At 43.6% G+C, this 21,521-nt stretch overlaps 1 protein-coding gene across 1 annotated transcript in view; it reads left to right on the forward strand.

The window, feature by feature from the left end:
* The window catches only part of CACNA2D3 (calcium voltage-gated channel auxiliary subunit alpha2delta 3), a gene marked incomplete at its 5' end in the record, with an annotated part of 605,771 nt that overhangs the window by 298,753 nt on the left and 285,497 nt on the right, over nucleotides 1–21,521 (forward strand). Inside the window, 2 exons of the mRNA XM_039221819.1 lie at nucleotides 6,259–6,337; nucleotides 16,868–17,001. Coding sequence (XP_039077750.1) covers nucleotides 6,259–6,337; nucleotides 16,868–17,001 — 213 coding nt within the window. The remainder of the gene's footprint in view (nucleotides 1–6,258; nucleotides 6,338–16,867; nucleotides 17,002–21,521) is intronic.

Below are 21,521 nucleotides of genomic sequence, written 5' to 3' on the forward strand. Positions count from 1 at the left end.
TGTTTTCTTGATCCATCCCCTCTATTTATTTTTAAACCACATACAGGATGATTATAAACTAGAAGTTTAACCTCAATCCTTAGCTATGTATAGAAATACCTTTGTTGGAAATGGCTCCAATGATTTATTAATTCCTGTTTCCACTTCCTTTTTCTCAAGTCTCATCTTCTCTGTGTTATTTTAAAACATTGGCAATAAATAAATAAATAAATAAATAAATAAATAAATAAAAATGTTGGCATCAGTTTACCTATGTCAGACCCGTAACGGGTGCTTTTTAAAAATGTAGATCTGTGTGGCTTACTTAATTTGAAACTCTGGAGGGTGGGTGTTGGGGTAACATGTGATCCAAGGTCCCTGGTGATCCTGATGTTCAATGAAGTCTAAGAACTTTCCCCACTCTGGCCACAGCCACTGTCATCTCTCACCTGGACCACTTCGGTGGCCTCCTACTTTTGTGTCTCTGCTTCCACATCATGGGCATGGGTCTCAAACTTGGTTGCACATTGGAACTAAGGGAGATTAAAAGACTCTCTACTCCAGAGGGCCGTATTGAATTATGCTTGGATGGGACCTGGGTCTTCAGAATTGTAAGAACATCACAAGAAAAATCAGATGAGCAGCTAAGTTGAACATGACTGCCCATAGCTTATTTTGTATTCTGCACACTGTAAACACATTTACCCTTTTACAAGATTACGTGTAACTCATGTCAGACTTCGACTCAGTCCCTTTGGTGGTTCTGTTCTCTAACAGTGGTTGCAAGGGCCCTATTGTCTGTCCAAGTTCATTCTCTACAACCTCTGCTAATTGACTACACTCCATTTCCACTGGTGCCTTCAATATTCCTTGAGCATGCCTATCTCATGGACTTTGTACCTTCTGTCCCCTTCACCTGGAACACTCTTCCATAGTAGCCATGTGTCTGTTTCCACCTCTCCCACCCTGTATTGTCCAGATCCCTGATGACATGTCATACTATTAGGGCAGACTTCCCTTCCTCTCTTGCAGCTTTCTTCACTCCCCATTGCCTTACCATGCTTTATTTTCTTCATAAGTATTTAATACAAAAAGTAAATGTTAGATATGAATTTTCCATTAATTATCTATTTCACTACCATGAAAATGTAAACTCCTTGAAGACAGAGTTTGTTTTAACAGTTTATCCATTGTATCTCCAATACCAAGAATGGTCCATGGTACATAGTAGGTGCTCAGAAGTTACTTGTGATGGATGGGTGATGACCTGATAATCTTGGACTGTTTCAAAAGCATGGTCCTTGGTAATATCCCGTTCATTACCAAAGGGACTTGTGGAAGGGAAGGTGACAGCCTGTATTCTGGCTGTGAAATGTGTCCATGATAGGTCTACTGGCAGACACTCTTCTTCCCCTATTGTGATGGCTATAAAAAAAAGAAATTTGGCTCATTATTATTATAAACTCAAACTACCCATATTCACCCAAGTTGAGAGGAATAGTGCCTCTCAGATTTTCTGGTGGGAATTGAATCTACATGAGTAAGAGCATAATTTGTCTTTTAGAAAACCTGGATTGAGATTTTTGTTTGTTTCACTTGGGAAATTTTATACTAAGCGGATTAAATTAAGTGACTTTGAACTTTGAAATGTCCACATTCTAAATTTTATTAAGCTTAATTAGGTTTATAGAATACTTAAAGACCATACAAGCTTAACTGGGAGATCAAAATGAACTAATAGGCTGATGCAGACGTTTCCCCCCTGCCTTTGTGCTGCATTAATGAAAGTGGTGCCTTCATGCCTGCAAGTGATGAACACAAAGGCCTGGCTTTCTGAGACTTCAGTGTGTCCTGACCCTGCTGTGGTCTGAACTGTGTGTTGACTCTGTCCCTTGATATTTTGTGATGTGAACCTGGCTCCCAGGACCACCTGTGATCTGAAAAGTAGTTGGCCTCCAGGCAGACTCGTGAACATTTCTTTAATGATGCTTCTTGAGAAGAAATCTCTAATTGTTGGAAATAATATCTATCAGATTACAGAATCTGCTAATGATAGAAATGAGGAGCAATTTGATTAAGTTACTGCTTGAGGTTGTGTACTCATTTAATTAAGTGGTAGAGTATGCCAGCCCCTCGTGGAAGATGCAGAACTGAGTCTTAATGGCCACATTTCATCTTTTGTGTTGAATTTTCACCGCTATGTTGATTCTTCCTAAGTCCTTACAGAATGGTTCAAAAAGCTGCTATGTGATTACTTTCTTCTCGTTTAGAATGATCTCCAATTATTAAAGCAATACTTGTTCATTTGTAAAAACATTCAAATGATGGAGACATTGGTGAAATAAAAAGTGTAAGTACCACTTAAGAAAAATAGGATTCTGTGATATACAGAATATATAGGATATACAATATCCTACAGCTTGCCTTTGCTCCCCTCACCAGTTTATACCAGATGTCTTTCTACATGAGTACATAGCTACACGGTATTCTGCTCTGGGAATGGACTGTAATTTTTTTTAGCCATTCAGCTATCAAGAGACACTTAAGCTCTAACGGTTATTGACTATTACAAACAATGAAGGTGAACATTCTTGTAGCTTTACCATTTTTGTGTATTTGTGAAAATGTATAAAATGAAATTACAGGGCTTTAAGAAGACGTGCAACTCTACAGTTTTTCCATATGCCTATCACTTCCTGTCATCTTTGCTACCTGCTCAGCTCTTACGGGCATTTTATTTGTTATCTTGGCTATAAGATAAACGCCTAGAGATAGAATTACTGGGCCTGAAAAAAAATTACAAATATAAAATGCTATGGATATTGTTAAATTGCTCTCCCAAATGTTTATTTTGGAGTAAAAATCCCTTCTCTTTTGTTGCCAGTTAAAAGGCATCATTGTGAGAAATCCAGGGTGTGGACCTAGTATCGTTTGATGATGTTTATTTTATAGGCAGAGATGTGACAAGTCCTTTCTATGCTGTTTCTACTCAGATAAGGAGGCCAGTCCCCCCAGAGCCAAGGGCGCCACATAAATGGAAATATTGAACATGATTCTGATCCTCTTTCATAAGCAATAAAATAAAATACAAACCAACAAAATAAATATGATGCCTATAAATCCTTTAGCATGCACATGACCCAGGGCTGGGGGCAAAGAAGGAGCCATGGTGGGGGTGTGGGGGGCCGCAATGCTGGTTTCCATTATTGTGGTTATTGTTAGCACAGTTCTTCTTGAGCAATCATATCTGGTCTGAAGTTTGGCACTATCCTGCTGATTTTCCAAATGAGTTGCCATCTTTTTAAGTGAGTGATTATACAAGTGTTGCCAATGGTTCACAGTCTTCTGCTGGAGCTTTAACTATGCCACTGAGAGAGAACTCAGTCTATCCTCAGGTTATTCATCTGCATGGCAAAGGAGGTTTGGTGCATGCAAACATATGGGCTACTCTGTGCCACTTCTTTCCCTATTTGTCTGCAAAGATAGACTGCTAGCATCATTTATTAAGAGCTATCTTTAAAGTTTTCTGCTTCGTTAAGGGGGGAGGGGTGGTGCCTGGCTGGCTTAGTGAAGCATCCTACTTTGGCTCAGGTCATGATCTCACAGTTCTTGAGTTTGAACCCTACTTCAGGCTCTGTTCTGACAGCTCAGAGCCTGGAGCCTGCTTCAAATTCTGTGTCTCCCTCTCTCTTTGCTCCTTCTCTGCTCACACTCTGTCTCTGTCTGTCTCTGTCTCTCTCTCTCTCAAATAAATAAACATAAAAAAAAGAGCCAGTGGGGATGCAAGTTTTTATCCGTTTGGGGTTTCCCTTAAAATAGCTTAAATTTGAAATGAAAGGTGAAGATTTATGAAAAAAAAAAAAAAGAAGCATGAATCTGGGTCCCAAAAGACTGTATTCCAGTGCTGGCTCCTCTGGTGCTGGCTCTGGGTCATGGGGCCGGTTGGGGTTTTCTATATGGACAGACCCAGCATCTTCAAGAGATGGAGAAGAGACCCCAATGTTATGCTGATGTCTCTGAAGATCTTTCTCATTGCATCTGGACTAGATGAAAAATTTTTAGGTTTATTTATTTATTTTCAGGAAGGGAGGAGGCTCAAGCAGGGGAGGGACAGGAAGGAGAGAGGGAAAGGGAGAGAGAATCTCAAGCAGGCACCACATGGTCAGTGCAGAGCCTGACATGGGGCTCAAACTCACGAACTGCGTGCGAGATCATGACGTGAGCCAAAATCAAGAGTTGGACGCTTAACTAACTGAGCCATCCAGGTGCCCCAGGACTAGATGAAATTAACCAAATTATTTTAGTTAACTGGACCTCAGGTTTCTCCTACATCAGACATCTTCAGCTAAATGGCAGCAGTGGCCAGGCAGGCAAAGTGAACAGGGGAGGGACTTTGTGTAGGGCTTGGTCAGTGATAACTGCTTTTTGCTATATGAGGCTGACTCTTCTCTTTTTTTCTCCAAGAGAAGCCAGAATCTTCCGATTTAAATACTACTACTACTACTACTACTACTACTACTACTAATAAATGACATATCCTTTTTCTCTCAATGTGACTCCTTTGGAAATAGTGTGGGAAAGAGTGAGAGGAATGAAGAGAGACAGCCTTCTCTGCCTGCTCACCCACTCGGGAAACCTCCTTAGAGAAGTGGTAATGGAGGAAATGATGGCCTTAGTGCACACAAGTGAGGACAGGCTGAGGCTATGTGTGTTTGAACATTTCTTTAGGGGCGCCTAGGTGGCTCAGTAGATTAAACATCTGACTCTTGATTTCAGCTCAGGTCATGACCTCACGGTTTGTGAGTTTGAGCCCCACATTGGGCTCTGTGCTGACAGCATGGAGCCTGCTTGGGATTTCTCTCTCCCTCTCTCTCTGTCCCTCCCCTCTCTTCGTTTTCAAAATAAATAGATAAAAACTTTAAAAAAAAGTCTCTTTACCTTTCAAGTTATAATGCCCAGAAAAGAGGATATTTACAATTAAAACAAAATCTAAAGCACCTGGCTGGCTCAGTTGGTAGAATACATGATTCTTGATCTTGGGGTTGTGAGTTCAAACCTCCTGTTGGGCATGGAGCCTACTTACAAAAATAATAGCTAAATAAAATGAAGCAAAATCTGCATGTTTTCACTCTGCTAGGAGCATTCATGTATTTTTAACCATTCAGATACTGAGCTTTAGCATTCCGAGTACTGTGCTCCATCAGGACATAGCCAGGGGAAGGAGGCACATCCTTCCTTCCCTGCCTCAGGTAGACAGGTAGCAAGAATCAACCTCACAGATGGAACCACACAAGATACTAGTTAACTATGACTATAATAAAGGCACTGAGGGAGCAGTAGGTGTGCCCGAGCCAGTCTTAAGGGACTGAGGAGACACCAGCTGGTAAAGCCTTTGGTACCACATATCCAGCATCTTCATCTGATAGCATGTCTTCATTAACTCAGCCACAATGAGGTGGCCATAGTACCATGCTTGGCAGGCCAGAAGGGTTTTGTTTGGACTGTGTGCTGTTGAGCCATGTATCACTTTCAATTTGAATTCAAGGGTTGTATCCCTTTTAGTTCCTCACCTTTCTTCCATCTTACCCTCAAGTACTACTTTGGGGGATGGGTTGTACTCTATTTCAGAGAATTCTGGCCTCATGAGAGAGACTTGAGAAAGCAGTAGAAAAATGAAAGAGCCAGGGTTTTACATGTGTTTTGTGCTCTTCGGGAACCAAATGCTTACGAAGACTAGAAAGAGTCCCCATTGGTCTCCTGGCTACAGGCCGTGCCTCTGGTCCCAGTTAATTACCTCCTAAAATCACGCCAGACACCACAGATGGTAAGAGTCTCTGCAGCCTGTCCTCACCATTTGGGGGGAACGTTGAGGGTCTTTGGTGGCGTTTGTATTCCCAAGAAGAGCGTACTCTGCATTTCCTGTGTGGATGAGGAAAATGGTTGCGGATTTGGTCCAGACCTGGAGGATCCTTGTCCATATGTGTGTAGCAAACCCAGGCCCGTGATGCTGCCGTTTCCCATTTCAAGTTGCTCTCCTCTGTCGTGAGTTGCACACCGCAAAACAACTACCACCAGTGCCATATGGTTTAAAAGATCAAAGGCCCCAGTTTTGAATATATTTCTAGCTGACTGTACTTCAAATGTCTTAAATATGTTCCTACAGATGGGAAGCCCGGGGCATTAAAGAGGTAGAGCACATGTGTGTGTGCCACGCATGTGGTCTGGGGCAGCACAGTGAAAGGTGAACACCACTGATGCGTCTGCTCCTCTTCCTCTCAGGTCCGCATCTTTACCTACCTCATTGGACGGGAGGCTGCGTTTGCAGACAATCTCAAGTGGATGGCTTGTGCCAACAAAGGTAGGTTCCCCCCATGTGCTTGGCTCTGAGTAGCTTCCCCTTGGGTGTGCCAAAATTGGGATAGTCATGAGAAAGTAGGAAGTTCTGAGAGAAGGCTGTGAGTTCTAAGATAACGTTTGGGCATTTCTAGATGAGTTTTGATAACTTGTAATAGCTTCTCCTGAAGTATGTTTACACATTTGGAGGCATTGTCAAGTGGAATGGTTAACCCTCTGTACTCTGCTGCTTAGTTGCTGGGTGACCTTGGGATGATTACAATGGCATAGCAATTTACTGAGCACCAGATACCCATGTGATCATTCCACCTTCCCAGTCCCCTTGCAGTTGGCTGGGGCCTCAAGACAGGTTCCAAAGGCTATGAGCTAAACCAACCTGCATCATTTCTAGGCTAAAGCACTTGAGAGCTAGTATGGTAGTGTCCATACTCTGTTCCCCTGCCCTTGTGAACTCTGAAACTCCATGCTCCATGGAATAGTCATGAAATGACTTCATCAGCCTGGTTCCCTGAGTGACCACTTGGGACAGAGGCCTTTCTACTCCCCCTACCCCCATCCATGTGCTGGCCCATGCTGCCAGTATAGTCAATAACCCTTTAAGTTAAGCTACTGAGATTTCCAGTTTGATATGTTCCCATAGGATAACTTAGCCTACTTAAATAATCGAATTAGTTTTTAACCTGCCTCAGTGTTCTAATCTTCAAAATCAGGATGTGGACAATAGTTCTTCCTTTGATTCCTATTAAATGTAAGGTTTAATGAAATGGTGTATATTAGGTGCCTGGTTCAATGCTGAGACATGCTAAATGCTCAATAATTGTTGCCTTTTCTATATTCTGAAGTTTATAATTTAATCATTTCCTGTTGTGTGTCAGAAATAATGCTTTGGGGAAGACAGAAGGAGGGAGGTAACAGGGCCCACTAGTCTATGAAGGGCTTCTTATCATGCTCCATACAATAAAGAAGGCAAAACAGAGGAGGCAAATAGCTGGTCGAGTCCAGACTCCTGGAGTCTTAACACAGATTCCTTGAGTTCAAATGTAGCCTCCACCATCCACCACCCATGGGCGAGTTACCAGATCTATCTGTGTCTGAGTAGTGTCTCATACAGAGCAGGGGTAATGATGACACATGTCCAGTGGTGTTGTGAGCCTGAAATGGGGCTCTGAAGGTAATGCAGTGCCTCACACATAAATGCCCTGAATGATTACCTGGTGCCATTTTGATCTGTAGGCATGTCTTATGTCCCCTTAAAGGCTACATGCTCTATGAGAGCAGCCTTTCACTGTGATCTCATCATGAGAACTCAGGGAGAGCCCAGCCTCCTATCTCACTCAGAGTGAATGCTCCTTTAATGTTTGAAAAATGAGTAAATTAGCTATACACATTTACAAAGGAAGGCATGTCCTGTCACATGGTAAACTGGTCTTGGTAGATTTAGGTGGTCTTTTTTAATATTGTCTCCTAAGCCATGCTTTATTAAAAAAAAAAAAAAAAAGTTCCAGTGTCTGTGCATTAGTGGAGGAAAGAGGACTCCATGAAGAGTTTGCACACCCCAGCTCTTAAGACAAAGTTATTTTAGTTGCAAGCAACCAAAGTTGCTCTCTGAATTTAGAAAGAGGACTGTTTTGGAGAGGAAAAGGAGTGACTCAGAGCCCAGAGCGGGAAGAGAAGCTCATGTCTCAAGAGGGACCAGGAGGCTGGTTTCAGTTCTTTCCCTCCTTGGTTTCTGTCTGCACTCCATGACAGTCTTCCTTTCTGTAGACAGACCCTCACTGCCCCCAGCTGTGGTGTGTGCACGTCTAGAAATGACCACCCCGTGCCATGCACATTCCTCTGTCCACACAACACATTGTAAACAAGACATGATATTAGAAAGAAGAGTTTATATCTTCTCTTCTTGGACTGGTCAGCATTCTAAATTCTGATTTCAAGTCCCTTCATTCCCCCAGGAAAGATTATGACCTTGGCTTGGGTCAGGTCTCCCCAAGCTGAATTGGGCATGGGCAGAGGTAATCCCATAGAGAAAAGTATATGTGTTCTGTGGGGGCTTAGTGCTGTGAGTGGGTGGGTGTGGGATGTGAGTGGTGAAAAGGTGCATGGACAAGCATATAAACATTGCTCACCTTTCCCTTTGCTTGACATTGTCTTAAATTCTCTGCTTCTACCTGGATCAATCTTTTAAGCCATTGTCAATTCCCTCATCTTAAAAGGAGAGAACAGGGTGGAAGGTTTTAACATTTCCTTGAAGCACTACCAGACACATTTTAGAATTAGTTTAGTTTAGTGGCTGGCTGACCTCACTAAAAGGTATCAGCAATTCTGATTGTCTCAGAATAATGCACCTGACTTCACTTGGGGGCAAAGTACAGGAGAAAACAAGGCAGTGAAGATATGGAGGTCCTGTGGATCCCAGATCTCCTCTGAGTGAAGAGCCTGTTCTTGAAATGAGCTTTGGAACATTGTTGATGCTTGAAAACCTTCAGTGAGCTATACTTTTACCATTTTTTCCTTTATTTTGTGGTCTTGAAAAGAAAGAGTTCCTTTCCATTTTCATTTTTTTTTAAAACATTTTGCTGTTATTCCTGCCACATTGGATTGCCATTCTTCCCATCAGCTAGGATGCATTTAGTCATGGGTTCTTGTTTGCCTCCCTGTCTGTGTCCAGCTGATGAAAATTACTCAAATTGAAGTCTTGTCTTAATCAACTAATATTACACCATAATTCAGTTTTAGCCATTGTTTATAAGAATCTTTGAGGCATCCTTTTGAAGACAGTTTAGTCAACTCAGAGTATTCCAGGGCCTGGCTATACAATATAGGCCTTTAGATTTATAAGCTCTGAGCACAGCAACTTGGAAAACCCAAGGAGGTAATAGTAGCTGCCTAGCTGGCTGGGCCATTGGATTCCACAGCGATTCTCCCTCTCTTCCTGAATAAATCCAGTCATTTCCTTCTCTGCCAAAGCAAGTCTCTCTCAAGACTTCTGCCTTTTTCATTCACTCTGCTTCTTTTCTAAAGGGCCTTGGGAATAAAATGTCATTGTTTGCCACTCTTCAAAGTAACAGTTGCCATCAAAATGTTAGCTTCCAGTCATCGGTGCCCATATAAACATTGGCTTCACGTTGCGTCAGTTATGGGGTTTCAGACCACGTAACGTCGGTGAGCAAGTATTCTTCTATGGTCATTAATTAAATCATTGTTTATAGTCTCAGATTGTTATAGTATGGAGGCAGCATAACATTTTTCATCTCAAGTGACATGAGGTCCAGAGGGCCCCTCCTTACATATTTTCTCCCTGAGTCAGCCAAGTTCTTCAGTGAAATGAAGCATTAGCATTCAGGGACCAAAACAGATGCGGGGAGCCCAGGGGAGCCCGAGGAGAAGTGTGCTGGCTAACCGGCCCGAGTGACTCAGGAGTCCTAGGGCCAGCACCTCGTCCCCAGTCAGTGGTCACAAACCCACTATATGCACTAATAGAGTCTGGTAGCCATGGGGACAATTCTAAGCCAGTGCACCTCCAACACTGTCCCCTGGAAATGGATTCCTGGGGACTTCCGTGCCCCTTGCAGGGGTTCTCTGCCTTGCCCAGTCTACTAAGAAAATCCAGAGAGGCCTGCAGCTTATTGGTTTGTTTCATTTTATGCATAACTAGGTCCTGTCTTGAGGGAACCAGCCCTAATGAGGCAAAGCGGCAAACCATTTTCAATGCATGAAAACAATCATTGCCACTGTAGAGTGGCTTGTGGTACTTAAAGCTGCATTCACACTGTTGTGAATACTGGGAAAACTGGAAAGAGGGGCTGACTAGCCCAGATACTCCGTAAAGCCGTGACGACCTTCTCTAGTGTTCAGTGTGCCAAGATTTTAAATAAGCACTGCCTGATTCTCCTTCAGAAATCATGGTGAAGGGAGTGTTTTCCAGCTGTGCAAATAAAGAAGGGGCTCTGTGTTTGGGTTCTCAACCAACCAGTCATCGTTAGGTCAAATGGAAACACCCTGTGAGTCTCTCTTGGTTGTCCCTCTGCTTGGCTTGTCCCTTTTTGATGGGTCAATGGTAATTTTCCCCTGATCTGAAAGAGAACTGATGACCTGAGTCCTCCTCAGGAGCTCAGACCCACAGTCTTTTTCCATCTCCAAATCCTTAACTTTGCTATACCTTTCTGAGTGTCTTGTCCCCTAAAAGATAGCTAAATTTATGAGGCTAGAATGGTTTTAGGTGGGATTGAGGGGAAAATGAAAATTACATTTTGCCATATTGGAGCAGGTGGGAGAAGGCAAAAATGTCATTCAAATACATTTACATAATTCTTTTTTTTTGGTACCTTTTGACCAATAAATATCTCCCAATTCCCCCAACCCCTTCTAACCCCTGGTCACCACCATTCTACTCTCTGTTTCTACAAGTTTGACTTTTTTAGATTCCATATAGATTTCACATATAAATGGTATCATATAGTATTAGTCCTTCTTTGTCTGGCTTTCTTACTTTAGCATGGTGCCCTCAAGTGTCATCCATGTTGTCTCAGTGGCAGGATTTCCCTCTTGTGGCAGAATAATACTCCATTGTGCACATTCTATAAATAGGAAGATCAGAGGGGAGAGGGTAATGGTGATGAAGATGAAGACGGGGCTACTCTTGTTAAATCATAGCCAAGCACACCAAGCTGCTTACTCCATGCCGAGTAGAATGCAGAGCATTTATGTATTATCTCTGACCTCTTAAAGCTTTGGGAGGTGCGTGAGTAGCCAACGGATTTGGAGAGACTGGCACCTTGCTCTGGGTTAGCAACCGGCAGGTTGTCAGGGCCAGGACCCAGGCCCAGCTGACCCAAAGCCCGAGCTTAACTCTTCACCAGGTTGTAGGGTTGCCTCTCTTTGTGGGGAAGCTAGTCCCATTTCATAGAAAACTCCTGACTATTTCCCATCACATGGGAGAATTTAGAAAATGGAATTTAGAGTTTGAAGAAGGACTTTAACATGCCACAGTTCATAAAGGCTGGACCAGGATTTATACTCAGCCTGTGTGTCCCAGAAGCAGTCCTCCCTCAGCCTGTGTAGGCGTGTGGTCCAGGTCCTGACATTTTACAAATGGGGACGTTAAGGCTCTGAGAGGAGATGAGGTGGGAAGAGTTGGCTCGGCAACAGAGCCGCAGACAAGCCAGCATTCCTAGCTCCACCACGTGATCCTTCAGATTAGTTTTTTCTAACATGAGATTTGAAATTAAAAATGTAATATTATTTACAAAGGAAAAGGCTTGCTCCTAAGTGTGAGGTTTTGGGCTGATTCTGACAGCTTCACACTTGGAAACGATGCCCACCAGGGCCACCAGGCTCCCTGCCCCAGGGGGCATTCTCTCCCAGTGGGTTCTTTCCAACTCCTTAAACATGTGCCCCTCAGCTCTCAGGCTCCGTAGACCTCTTGCTTGATCTTTGTGAAAGTGCAAAGAATTGTGGAGACAGAAAGCTGTTTGTAAACTACATTCTTCTACAGAAATAAGTGCCTTTTTAATAACATGTGCTGTTGAAGGGGAGGAGGAAGATAGGATACTGCAAGGGGCTTCCGAGAATACTGTTGTTTCCTTAGGCTATGCACACGAGGTCACACCAGCAACATCACTGCCCACCTTATTGCTCTGGCATGACTGACATCTGAGTATGAGCTTTCTAGTTTTTAGCTTGTCTTATTTAGGAGGGGGAAGCCTCTGAAAGACTCACTAGGAGCAATGTCCATCACACCAAGAATGGAACAGGGACCCTGGCACGCAAGGTGCACCGAAAGAGTCCCACTGAGGACTGACTTACGGGGCCCTTGGCTCTGGCATCACCATAAAGCTGAATATTTAGCAATGTGCCCACAGAGCATATCATGCAGAGGCACCTTTTCAATAAGGACCCTTAAGAAATCTCAAAGGGTGGTAAAATCTCAGAGACACAAAGCACCAGGCTGCCTGCAGTTTATTGCACTGAGTAGTTGTGGCCCAGAGTTCACAGAAGGCTCTGCAAGGGAATAAGGTAAATAAATTGATGTTATGTAGAAAAATGAGCAGACCACTTGTAATAGATGGCTAATTTCAGCATTAATTAGTCCTTGGCAATTACCAAGTGATTGCTGATTCTGTTTTCTTACATGATCTATGAAGTCCAAAAAGGTACATTAAAGAAGAGAATAAACATTCAAGAGCTAGAATTTAAAAGAAATAAAAGTGAGGGGAGGGAGGAGGGCAGGTGGCCAGTCCGGAGAATGTGGAGGGAAAACAAGGGAAGCACCTATGGTTACAGCCGAAGTGGCCAGCCCTCAGTGACTTCCTGTTATCCATCAAAAGGTACATTTGTTAACTAAAACTTATATGAAAACATTTTAAAACAAAAGAGAGCCTTTCAGAAAGTCTTTAGGTTTTAATGGATTGGGGCTAGATGATAAATTTGCATTAGTCTTGCAGTGTACATTATTAATAGTATTTTTACAATTTCAGCTTTCCTTATGTTTTATATATCTGCATCCCTGGTCTGTGTTTGGAGATAGAAGTTAGAACTGTGACCTGTGATCTTTTCAGTAGATCTTTGGTGCTAGTCATTGAGCAGTTTCCAGGAACTTCAGAGGAAAGCTATACATTTCCCACCCCCATCCTCAAATTCTCAGCCACTGAGATGCAAACAGCCCATGAGGGACACCCTCTTGGGGCAGGACCTCTGAGCAGCTGTGCCTGACCCTTCCTGAACAAGGAAAGGCAGTGTCTTCTGTAGTGAAGAGCAAAGGTTTTGGAATTGGATGAACCTAGATTCAAATTGATCCAGGACAAATTACTGAGCTCTGTTTCTTGTCTATACAATGAGCACACGAGTTAGGCTGTTGTGTGGCCCAGGTGCAGGGAGACAGTCGGCCCTCATGAATGTCCCTGCATTACTGTTGGGTTCCCCAGATGCCTGTGCCTGGTTCTGGGAATGCCACTGTGGACAAGATAGGCACCAGCTTTTTGTAACCTGTCATGGAGCTAATATTCCAATGAAAGAGAACAGAGCAAGCACAGAAAGGGAAGGTGGAGTGAGTCGAGAGGAATGAGTTCAGGCAGCTCATCTCTGAATGATAACAGAAGCCAGCCATGGCCAAATTGGATAAAGGTGTGCTGGGCAGAGGGCGCAGCAAGTGAAATGCCCGGGAGGTGGGGGTGGCAATAAACATGGCCTGTGAGAAGAAGGAAAAGGCCAGTGAGCTGAAACAGTCGGCAAGGATGGGAGTACAGAAAGGGATTCCGTCACCCAGGTGGGAAGGGGCCAGTTGATAGAGACATTTGGTGGTCAGAGTAAAAATTTAGATTTTATTCTAACTCTAAACAGAAGCTGTTTTAGGACTTTCAGCAGGGAGGTGGCGATCTGCTTTATACTTTGAGACATTCCGTATGACTGCCATGAGGAGTGTAGATAATGAGGGAGAGGTGTGGGGAGGTTCTGGGGGAGAGGTGAGAGAGTCTTGGGGTTGGCAGGGAACAGTGGAGATGGGAAAGAGAATTTTAAATATATTTTAGAGGCAGGCCAGAGGAACATGCCATAGATTAGCTACGGGGTGAGGTGAGGAAATGATGGCTATCAGAGATCATTCTTATATTTTTGGCCTAACTGGGGAGTGGCGCCATTTGCTAAGATGGGGAAGACCCACCAGGGGAGGAACGGGTTTGGACAGGGAAATCATGAGTTGGCTTTTGACAAGTGGAGTCTGAGAATCCTGTTACTCATCCCCATGGAGGTGTCAGGTGTACAGTTGGCTATGGGTCTGTAGCTCTGGGGAGAAGCCAGCTTTTCAGAACTCTGAGTATGATAAGCAAGGCCAATACTGTACGGTGTCCCAGCTCAATATCCTTCCAAATGTGTGATTGTGTTTCCTTCCTACTCCCTCCTATGCTAATGATCTGTCTCTCCCATCCTCTCTTAGATTCATTCCCTTTCTTCTCTTGGCCTTATTTCAGAAAACCCAAATCAGGGATTTTTACTGTTGGCTTTGAGCATCAGAATGAAAATGCAGACAACTAAGGAAAATTCTCCCTAAGAGATGCTGTCTTCCATGCACTTTTGGCACAGGATCCCCAATTGGAATTGCTCTACACTGAATTGTTCACTCATGTGCCATGATGGTCCAGAACTTTTGGTTCTCTCCTTCTCCTCTCAACATGGCAATACTTCTCTTAGCTTGTCCCCTGTGCTTTGTATGTGGCCCTAAGTCCCCTCCTTCAGAGCCCAAGTAGAGGAGAGATGAAATGTTTTCTGCTTAGTCACGCGCTGATTGGAGTTAATGTGCATGAACAGAATGCTCTCTGTCTCCCAGCAACCCTCTTTAATCTTGCCTTTCCTACCTTGCCTCCAAGAAGGGGTCACCTGGAAGCCTTGTGAGAGGACTGTCCCAGATGGACGTCCCTAACTGTAGTGCCTGACCTCAGACGGACCACCAAGGTGCACAGGGTCCCCCTCCCAGGTCACATGCTAGAACAGGCACTCATGGTCTGCGCCTTTGGGGCCCCATTTCCCCTAGGCTGGGCAAGGCCCCGGCCCTGGGCAGGAGTGACAATGCATGTTAATTAGCACTGTGCAGAGCTGTCATCAGGAAGCCTGAAACCACATGGTCCCAACCTGGTTTGGGGTTGGCATGGCAAATTCAAACCAGCTGGCCTTTGTTTGGAAATGCCCTGGGAGGGTCCTGGCCTGTTCTGGACAAGAGAAGGATGGGCATTTCCTTCCCTGGGGCACTGTTTAGATGAGAGGTTCTACAAACACTATAGCAAGTACTGTAACGGATCTGGCTTCAGGGCGCACACACCCTTCTCTGATTTACTGGCAAGTAGCACATGGCATGAGCTTAGTTGTAAGGGTCCTTATTTAAAGGCATGGGGAGGAAACATACATTTTGTCCCTCGGTGTCCCCTTTATTAAAATTCTCCCATGACTACTGGCCTGGAAGATAAAGTCTAAACTCCTTTCCAAGGTCCTATTCCCCTGTCCCCCTGTTCATCTCTGATCTTATAACATCTGACTTCTAGCCCCCCTCCCCCAGCTCCTTACTCTTGCCATTCTGAGCTATTTTCAGTTTCAAGAGGGGGCCTGACTCTTACCTCAGGTCTTTACACACACCCCTTGTTCTGCTGGATACAGACTCCCTCTAGCTGACTGGGCCCTCCCCCTCCAGGGAACAGCTGACCGTTCTTCAGGGTAGCTGGGTTTGGTGGGCTGCCCCTGGTGGGGTTTTAGCATAATATTGACTGTGCTAGTTCGCAGCTGTCTGTTTCCTCAGACCTGCCAGGCCCCAGAAGTCATGCTGATATTGTTAATCCCTGCTTCTCTAGTGCTGGGCACCACAAAAGCCTTCCATAAATGTTTGAATGAAAGCCCCCGACTCTGGGGATCCAGACCTTGCTCAGCTCATGCCTCCTCTTCTAACATCTCCTAGCCCATGGCAAAGCAAATACAACTCCTTGCTGCAGAGGAACTCAAGATCAAAATGGTGTCCCCATCCACGAGATGACAGCACTTTGAGGACTTTTTTTGTTACTTAGAAACTATGTCAACTGAGCATATTCAAAACACAGGTCTGGTAACCACATGAAGCGTGTGAGCTGGAGTTTTGTCCTCAAACACACAAAGGGCCAAATTCTGTGGGAGCGAAAGGAGCAGATGAAGAGATTCCTGACCCTGGGTGCACCTTCGGCATTTGCTGCCTGCTACCTGTGAGAACATGGGCAAAGCATATCTCTTTCATCTGCCTCAGTCATCTTGTCTGAGCACAGTTATGCCCACTTCCTCATGTTGTCAAGAACAAATGAGACAAAGCTTATCAAGTGTTCAGCAGATTTTATAGCCCCTCACATTAGGCCTAACTATGGTTACAGTAATAAAAATGAAAATGAGATGGTCTTTAAATTGTGTGGTTCATAGTTTTCCCATTGGAAATAAACTCACTAAAGTAAAAAAAAAAAAAAAAAAAAAAAGCTCCAGAGTGGCATGTAGAGAGGACTCCCATTTCTTACAGAGGAGGTGCATATGTATGTGTACGTGGATGCGGATGTGTTGAAAAAGGTGTGGGAGAACTTTCTCTATAGGGTTAGCAGGGGCTTCCTTGGAGAGGTGGGTTTATGGTTGATCTTAATTCTATTCCTTTTGCCTGATTATATTTTCAAGATCACATGAACATATTACTCATGAAGTGGGTGATGGTAGAGATGAGATACAGTGTTTAAAAAGGAAAGGAAAAGGGGTGCCTGGGTGGCTCAGTCAGTTGAGCATCTGACTCGGTTTTGGCTCAGGTCATCAGCTGTGCTGATAGTGCAGAGCCTGCTTGGGAGTCTCTCTCTTCCTCTCTCTCTCCTCTTTCCCTGCTTGAGCTTTCTCTCTCAAAATAAATAAATACACATTTAAAAGATAAATTAAAAAGATAAAAAGGAAAGGAAAAGAAACAAAAGAAGTTAGCTGGAGGCCAAGAAGGCCTGGCATATGCTTGCTCTGCAGTGTTCTTCTTCCTGCTATTAAGCTTGGTTGTCTCTGTCGGCAGGCTTTTTCACCCAGATCTCCACCTTGGCTGATGTGCAGGAAAATGTCATGGAATACCTACATGTACTCAGCCGGCCCAAAGTCATCGATCAGGAGCACGATGTGGTCTGGACGGAAGCTTACATTGACAGCACTGTGAGTCCCTGGGGCCCCTAGGGGAGAGGCTGAGGGCTTTCTTCTGTGAATTCCAGAAGACCATGTTATAATAAAACTGTCATTTGACCAGCAAAAATGCGTTCATTCAGGAGTAGCAGAGAATTGCAATCCAGGACAAGCAAGCTACAGCAAAACCATAGGCAAGTCCAATGTTATTTTATGGAGAAAAAGAAGAAAGCTGGGAGGGGTTGTTTTGAACAAAAATCCACTGGAGAGAAGCAAGAATTCAAGGTGATGATGGCTTCCCATTGGCTGTGTTGCAAGGGTGCTTGGATTCTGGTAGAAGATGCAACACACATCTTACTGTTGGGGCCTGTAACGGATGATCCTTTCCTGTTGAGTAGTCTTCTGTTGGGTCTGTAATTGACTATTTTTCCAACTGGTCTTCCTTCCTAGCATCCAAGTCCACTTTAATGAGGCTTTCTTTTATAAATTTTTACAATGGCTGTTGTATCACTCTTCCTCAATACTAGGGTTCGATGACATTTTCCCTTGTGGTACAGTTGTGCTGGTCCTCTGGGCAAGCAAGGTTGGTGAAAAACCACTTTTGGAAGGGGTCTGGTCATCACTGAAAAGTCACTTTTTGCTGTGTTGTCTCTAGTTACTTTGCTTACCTTCCCATATGTGTACAGATTCTGTCAGTAGCAATGATTATGGGCTTGTTAGATTCAGTCCTAGCCATCTGAGTGGCCCAGTCCTGGGGATGAATCCTGAGGTCTCAGCTTGCCAAGGTGACCAAAGTTTAGATCCAACAGTGCATTGGAGCCGTTGTAGAGGCAGCAGCTGCATATGCTTCAATGGTGGTTATCTAGGCACTGGATTGATGTTGAAATTCTAGCCATGGGCTCATTCTAAAGCAAATTCCAAACAAACAAACAAACAAACAAACAAAACCCCTGATGCCGAATTAGTGTAAAAGGAGGAGCTTTGCCAGTCATCTAGTAAGGACTCAATGGCCGGGTTTCTTGTATAATTTCAAGGTGATTTTTCATAGTGATAATGAGTCTGATGGGAGTGGCATTTTTCATTTATTGATTATAAATGTTCTTACAGGGCCTCTCTCCCATCATTTTTGTTGGGATTAACATCACATTAATCACTGTAGCCCAGACACAGCTGTCCTCTGGAGCGATCTCAGTTGCTGTGATGGGCCGGCTTTTCTCTCCATGACCTCTCTCATTCTTGCTGCATTTCTGGCAGCTGCAGGTGAATGCAGGGCAGGAACTGCATATGGGGACCCATCTTGGAGGACACCATGGTGGCCTGCCCCACCTCGACCTAAAGGACACAGCGGGACCACGGAAATATGAAATGGTTAAGGAAGGGTACCCCTTTCCCCAGGAAGAAATCACCCTGCACAGAGATGGACACTAAGCTGAAAAATCCTCTCCGGGTGCCAGGGAGACCTGGGCATTCATCATTTTCAGAGTCTGGCCCTAGTTTGGTTTAGAATTATGGCAATGAAATAACTAAGCTGCCCCATCTGTGTGGGCACCATACTAACAGTAGTAGCCACAGCAACAGCACTGATGGTCTCATCTCCTATGTGTGGTCAAGTAAGGCAGGAAAAGGCCTTAAAGAAGAAGAGCAATGTGACTGTAGCCAAGAATGAAGTGAGCCAGTCCCCTAGTGGTTTTCTGTACAAACCCTGAACAGCCAGTTTGATCAGACATTTTATGTTTCATCAACTTAAGACATATAAAACAGAGCCTCTATGATTAAAACACAGTGGTACCAGCACCTGAGAGACAGACAGGTCAGTAGAATAGGAGGTCCAAGAAAAGGGGTCCAACTACGTATGGAAATTCAGTATAGATAAAGGTGGCATCTCAGATCACTGGGGTCGGGATGGTCTTCATAATAAATGCTTTTTTTTTTTTTCTAGGAGAGAGAGAGAGAGTGTGAGCAGGGGAGCGTCAGAAAGAGAGGGGACACAGACTCTGAAAAAGGCTCCAGGCTCTGAGCTGGCAGTCAGCACAAAGCCTGACATGGGGCTTGAACCCACCAACTGCGAGATCATGACCTAAGTGAAAGTCGGACACTTAACCGACTAAGCCACCCAGGCGCCCCATAATAAATGCTTTTGAGAAAACTAGATAACGGTTTAGAAAAAGATGAAACTATTTCTATTTGTCACATCTTACCCAAGAAAGAAATCCAAGTGAATAAGTGATCCAAACTGTAAAACATGAAATGATACAAGCACTTGAACAAAACCTGATGAATCCCTCTATAACGTGGATTCAGAGGAAATCTTTCTGACAATGACTCTAAAATCCAGATGCAGTGAAATATTTAGTTATTAACATAAATAAGTTTGACTTCTTAAAGACAAAACCAATTGAAAAACAACTTTTATAAGTCAAAAACCACAATAAGCAAAGTCAAAGGCACAAGGTAACATGAGAGAAAATATTTGCAACATAGAGCAAACTTAAGTCATTAATAACCTAATATATAAAGAACTTTTCAAAATTAGGTATAATACCTTAATATGCCAGATTTTTAAAAATGAGCAAAAGACATGTGCATACAATTTACAAAAATGATAATAATGGCTTTTTGACATATGAAAGATGTACAGCTTCACTCTTAGACTAGAAAAATGAAAATTACACTCTAGTGAAATACAATTTTGCACCTATCAGAGTGGCAAAAATTAAAAGCCCAACTGTACTCTCTGTTGCTGAGGCTGTGGGAAAAGGAACGCTCCTAGACTGTGTGTGGGAAGAGAATGGGGCAGTCTCTATGAAGGGAAATTTACATTTATCCTTTGACCCAGCAGCTCCACGTCTAGAAATGCACTCTGAAGATGAACCTGCAGCAGTATGAAAATACATGTGTACAGGTTTGTCCGTTATAGAAATGCATGTCATTTCAAAACATTGAAAGTTACCTAGATACACAAGCATAAGAGAGAGATTATGATAAACTATGGTACGTACACATCATGGGTCTTAATGTAAAAAGACCAGAATGAGGATGATCTAGTTCTCCTGGTAGATATAGAAGGATTTCCAGGGTATACTGCCAAGTAAGAAGAATAAAATGTAAGAGTATAAACAGAGTGACACCTTTTGTATAAGAAAGAAGGTATATGTAAATAAGCCTAATTTTACAAAAAGAAACACAGAAAGGATAAATTGGAAACCTATGGAATCAGTTACCTATGAGAAGTGGGAAGAAGTGCAGAGGAGGAGATAGTGAATGGAATGAAACACCTCTGGGTACACCATTCTGCAGTTTGGACTTTTGAAAGCCAGCATTCAAAACTCACTGTCAACAAGAAGGGGGGGCGGGGTCGTGAATGCAAACAGAACCAGGTGAATCCAACTGTGTTTTAAATGAACTGAAAATATTACCAAGAAAGGGGAGAAAAAGCAGTACATTTTGAATATAGTACTTATGCACGTATTAAATCTTGAACAGACTACCCTCAGCCTAGATGGGAGAGAGAACTGGAAATAACCTTTCAACTCCTTTTGGTGTCATGTGGGGTCATGTGGGCCTAGCAACTCTGAATCTAGTTTATGATACGGTAGGATTGAGCAAATGTGGAGATGAGGAACATAAGATGGATGCCTGCAGGATGAGATGGGATGGGAGGTGTCTGAATAAAACCCCACCTCTGTTCCTTGAAAGGGCCTGGAAATAATGGCACCCCAGTTGCAGTGAGCACATCTAGAACCCAGATCCCAGCTTCTAAAAACCATCCCCCACTAAAAGAAACCAGAGTTCTTAGAGAAATTACTAATTCCAGAGCTTGGGCAATTGAAGGTACCGCCCATTCCCTCTGATAAAAGCCTGGAATATTTCATGCCAGAAACTAAGAAGTGCTCAAAACAACAGTAAGGTCATCTCAAAAGGACACATGAGTCAGTATGAAGGGGCCCTCACTGGTCAACTCTGGGACAATTTGAGCCTCAAAATAAAAGGGACAGTAATGGAATATAGCCTATTGGAGTAAAACAGAAATCCACGTGTTCTTACTGAATAAACAAATCTCAAAAAGATGAACTAAATAGATGAGGTAGGTGGGCAGGGGTGTGGTATACAGTGCACTGCTGACTGGTAAATATCAGAGGAGTTGTGGAGATACAAGACCACTACTTTCCTGCCACTTAATTAAAGACCAGTTAGGGAAAAGGTCCATCAGGGGAAGTTAAACCAAGAGGGAGAATTGGAGCAGGATTATTTTCATGGTCTCAAAGATCTTCCCCAGAGATTTTTGACTAGGTGTAAGGAGAAAAATAGTATTACACAGTGGGAGAATCCAACTAAAATCTGGAATGGGTCATCAAAATTAGTGTCACTAGGGGCACCTGTATGGCTCAGTCAGTGAAGCATCTGACTCTTGGTTTTGGCTCAGGTCATGATCTCATGGTTTGTGGGTTTGATCTCATGTTTGGCTGTCACCTGACAGCATGGAGCCTGCTTGCGATTCTGTCTCCCCCTCTCTCTCTTCCCCTCCTCTGCTCTCTCTCTCTCTTTTTCTCAAA

Source organism: Hyaena hyaena, unplaced genomic scaffold, assembly GCF_003009895.1.
Source record: "Hyaena hyaena isolate Hyena2069 unplaced genomic scaffold, ASM300989v1 scaffold_1022, whole genome shotgun sequence".
Lineage (NCBI taxonomy): Eukaryota > Metazoa > Chordata > Mammalia > Carnivora > Hyaenidae > Hyaena > Hyaena hyaena.